Here is a 4,394-nt window from a genome sequence, read left to right as displayed (position 1 = left end):
CGAGGAGTGGCTGGTGGGTTTGAACCGCCAGCCTTCTGTTAGCAATCAAATGCCTTAGGCACTATGCTTCCCATTAATAGGTGTCACAAACAGTTAATTTAAGCAAACATTTGAAAGGTTGGCAGTTTGAATCCACCGAGAAGATCCTCAAGAAAGCCATAGCTATCCACTTCCAAAAGATCACAGCCATTGAAAGCCATTGGAGCAGTTCTACTCTGACACCATGAGTTAGAATTGACTTGATGGCAACTGGTGCAACATCACAAAGGAATTCTTGTGTGGTGCAAACTGTAAACACACAGCTGCTAACACACGAGTTTGAAGTTCAAGTCCACCCAGAATCATCTGGAAAGAAAGACCTATTTATTTCTGAAAAATCATCTGTTGAAAACCCTGTGGCACACATTTCTACTCTGACACACATGAGGTTGCCATGAGTCAGAATCCACTCAATAGCAACTGATTTTGTTGTTGTTAATATTACAAAAAAAGAGAGAGGCAACCAGGGTTTTATATATATATGAACACACACACACACTGATGAAAGTACACAACACAGCCTGTGAAGTAGTTGTGACAATTAAAAAACACACACACACAACTTAATCAAGTTCTAGACCTCACTTCTAGTTTATGGAAATGCAGGATACAGAGAAACATCACAGGGGTGCAATCAGCAAAATCTAGACTGTGGAAGACTTTGCATACAAGGAAAATAAAAAGGAAGAAAGACTCTGTAGATTAAAAGAAATATAAAAGGCCTATCAGCCAATCACGTATAAGGTCCTGTTTGATACAGTGTTTTGTGTTTTTACAACACCTGATGTAACAGGTGCTTAATAAATAATCTCATTGATCATGTATACAAATGACCATATGATACTTTTTCCCCACTCCTTGCTGAAGCTAAAATACCATGTTGCTTTTTTCTGCTACACACTGCCATCGAGTTGGATCCAACTTATAGCAACCTCTCCTTGGGTTTTCAAGGTGATATCACTATGGAAGTAGATTGCCCAACCTTCCTTCTGAGGAGTGGCTAGTTACAGAAAATTACAAACTGTATTCCTTTTGTTGTGATTAGTTTTTAATACTCATTATTACTGTTTTATTCTAATTTAACTGATGTGGTTGAAAACTACAGAATCAATTGATTTTCTTATCTTTATTCAAAGTCTGTATTTTAGACAGTGATAGACTTTTAATTGCCAAAACTCAGTTTGTTATTTATTTCAGATAGCAGAACTTGTAGCAACAGAATTTTTTGACCAAGGAGATAGAGAGAGAAAAGAACTCAACATAGAACCCACTGTAAGTATGAGACCTTGATGGTAGGAACTGTTTTTTCTTAGAAGAATCATATATGCTCATTATAGAAAACATAATCAAAAAAAGACAGAAGAGACTCTTGGAATCATCATATTATATCCTTTCTTCCATAACTTACTTTTTATGTAAATATTATAAGCCACTTTTCATGCTAACAAATGCACTTCTATATATTATTTATAATAATGGTATGAAATAGATGTAGTCATAATTTAAAAGCAATCACACTCTTTTGAGTAATAATGTTTACATTGCTTACTATTATAAAGAACACTGTGGAAATATCTATGTTGCAAAACTTATGCGTGCCATTCTTCATTATCTTTTTAAAATAAATTCCCACATTGCTATGTTGAAGGGCAAATAGCTTTTAAAGCTCTTTGTACATGGAGTACAGATCTCAAATACCTTATCTGCTCCAAAAACAAGAGAAAGATTCTTCTCAAACCATTTGTGTCTTTTGGAATGAGTTTTTCCTGGAAATTAAGCAGAGTCTACTTTTTGGATATAATTGCTACCTGGCCTTCCTTAGCTAGATGAATGATTCATGTTTTTAGAACTAACTTGCTTTGTGTTCTCTAAATAAATTCTTCTGGGTGTGTGTGTGTGTATGTGTGTGTCTGTGTTTTCAGGATCTAATGAACAGAGAGAAGAAAAACAAAATCCCAAGTATGCAAGTTGGATTCATAGATGCCATCTGTTTGCAACTATATGAGGTATTTATATGCAAAACTGAATAATAGGCTTGCTAAACTTAGACTGCATTGTGAATGAAACCTAAAATAAATTCAAGTGATTAACACTAGATACATAATACTTTTCTTCTTAATCAAGAAATGAGAAATTGAGTGCCCACTCTGTGCTAGACTGATGTAGGGGATTCTGAGAAGAATCCTGTACCTATGCTGACCTTACTGGGGTCTCTTGTGGATATTTTATGTTACCAAACTCTTTTTTTAATTCTAAATAAGGGAAAATAATTGTGTAATTTTTTTTCATTGTTATAGTGTAGCTTTAATTTTGTTAAGAAAAATTTTATGAGGATTACATGGGGGTGGTTAGAAGGGATTTTACAGGTTCCCATTTCTAGTCACCTGCTGGGTTTTTGTTGTTGTTTGATTTTAGGTAAATGTATTTCTTCCTAAAATACTCAATTGATTAGTTTAGATGTTTATGACCCAAATACAGAAAGTAGATGCTATCATTGTCTTTAAAAAGTTTCAACAGTAAACTTTTTAATTGTTTGTGAAAGGAGAAATCATTGAGGGTCAAAACCAGAAGAAACCCTAGACATCTAGTTCAGACATTTTACAGATTCAACAGCTGAAATCTCACTTCCATTCTAGGAAGATGGAAGGGCTTGCCCAGTCAGACAGGCAGTCTGTGGGAGAACTGCCCCTGGCGTTGCGTTCTCGTCACTAGTCTAGGGCTCTGTCCCTCAGAAATTGTAATAAAGAAGCTGTGGCTGATGAGGAGAAAAGGACAGGGAGACACTAAAAGAAGCTCGGAGGAGGTGTGAACCCTGGTGCTACCCTCTAGACCACTGTCTCCCTGCCTTTCTTTTTCATCATTGTCCTGTTTGCTCCGTTATGTACAAGTTCTTCTTTAGAAGTGAATTCAAAGCAGTGTTTGAAACACCCTGGAACATCTGTTCTTTCATTCTTTCTATAACAAGCCCTTTCTGTAATGACTGACTTTCTTAATTTCCTCAATTGAACGTACTAATAATGTCTTTATTTTTTCCCCATCTTTTACATACAGTCAAAATAGTGATCAGATACCCCCATTACAGACTTTATCCTTCTGTATTCCATGTATGTGTAAGATTTTGTTTTATTTAACTCTGCTGTTGAAAATTCTATGTGATATTGATGTGTATTTTTACCATTATTTATTATAGAAACAATATATTCTTATTGTAGAAAAATCAGGGGCTATGGAAAAGCAAAAAGGAAAATAAAAATCATTTGTAATTCCAATAACTACTGTTAATACATTACTGTATAACTTTCCCAACGTTTTTACATTTTATTCATTTACAAATACTGCTTTTTGCTATCCATAATATGTACATCTTTATTAGATGTATTTCTATGACAATATTTTTAATGGCTGCAAAATGGCAACATAATATGTCTAACTCTTTCATTGGGTAATTAAGTGATTTTCAGTGTTTCTCTGTTAACAAAAAAAATTTACAATGAACATTCTTATATTAATACTTATAACACTTTAGTTGGTAAATAACAGAATTGTAAATTAATCTTTATTATAATCTTTGATAAAAATCTATTTAAGTGCATTATATAAAACTATACTATAGAAAAACACAAAAACTAAGGCATTCCCAGTGCACAAGTGTACACACTTAGGGATCTGTGGGTGGCACCCAGATCTGTCTTCATAGCTTAGTAAGGTTTTGTGTGCATTTGTGTGCATTCAGCACATACTCCTCTGTACAGCTTCAGAGGAGTCGTTTGTAAATGATCTGCTTATGGGCTCACACAGCTTGTAAAAATCTCCAACAGTGGGCCTGCTCATGAAGTGAGTGTGGAGTGTTGCCCTTTGTGACAGGCCTGTGGGAGAGGGCTCTGTTTCCTGGCTTCCTTCTAGCTGTTTGCTTTCTCTTTCTTTCTTTAGGCCCTGACACATGTATCAGAGGACTGTTTCCCTTTGCTCGATGGCTGCAGAAAGAACAGACAGAAATGGCAGGCCCTTGCAGAACAGCAGGAGAAGACACTGATTAATGGGGAAAGCAGCCAGGCTAAGCGGAACTGAGTGGCCCTCTTCATGCAGAGTGGACATTTACAGTGTTCGGTATTCTGCATTAAGACTAGTTTTGCTATACACTGTACAGATTTGGTGTATATTTTCCCACTGCTGTATTCTTATTTTTGCACAACTTTTGAAAGCATAGCATGAAATGGTAGTAGAGGATATATTTTTTGTGTATCTGTTTTAATGCCACTCAACCAAAATAATCGACACCCACTCTTAGCACATTGATAAGAGCGCTGTTTGTGGTATTTTGTGCACTGCAAATGGCATTCTTGCACTGAGGATGT

The 4,394-nt window shown here is 35.7% G+C and overlaps 1 protein-coding gene across 1 annotated transcript in view; it reads left to right on the top strand.

Moving 5' to 3' along the window:
* The window catches only part of PDE5A (phosphodiesterase 5A), a 191,656-nt gene extending 187,549 nt beyond the window's left edge, over window positions 1-4,107 (top strand). Inside the window, exons 19-21 of the mRNA XM_007952375.2 lie at window positions 1,237-1,311; window positions 1,962-2,045; window positions 3,970-4,107. Of these exons, the coding sequence (XP_007950566.1) occupies window positions 1,237-1,311; window positions 1,962-2,045; window positions 3,970-4,107 (297 nt within the window). The remainder of the gene's footprint in view (window positions 1-1,236; window positions 1,312-1,961; window positions 2,046-3,969) is intronic.
* Window positions 4,108-4,394: the final 287 nt, after the last annotated feature.

This window comes from Orycteropus afer, unplaced genomic scaffold, assembly GCF_000298275.1.
Source record: "Orycteropus afer afer isolate SDZICR_OR568_19922 unplaced genomic scaffold, OryAfe1.0 scaffold00332, whole genome shotgun sequence".
In the NCBI taxonomy this organism is placed as follows: Eukaryota; Metazoa; Chordata; class Mammalia; order Tubulidentata; family Orycteropodidae; genus Orycteropus; species Orycteropus afer.
This window is presented reverse-complemented; position numbering and strand designations above follow the sequence as displayed.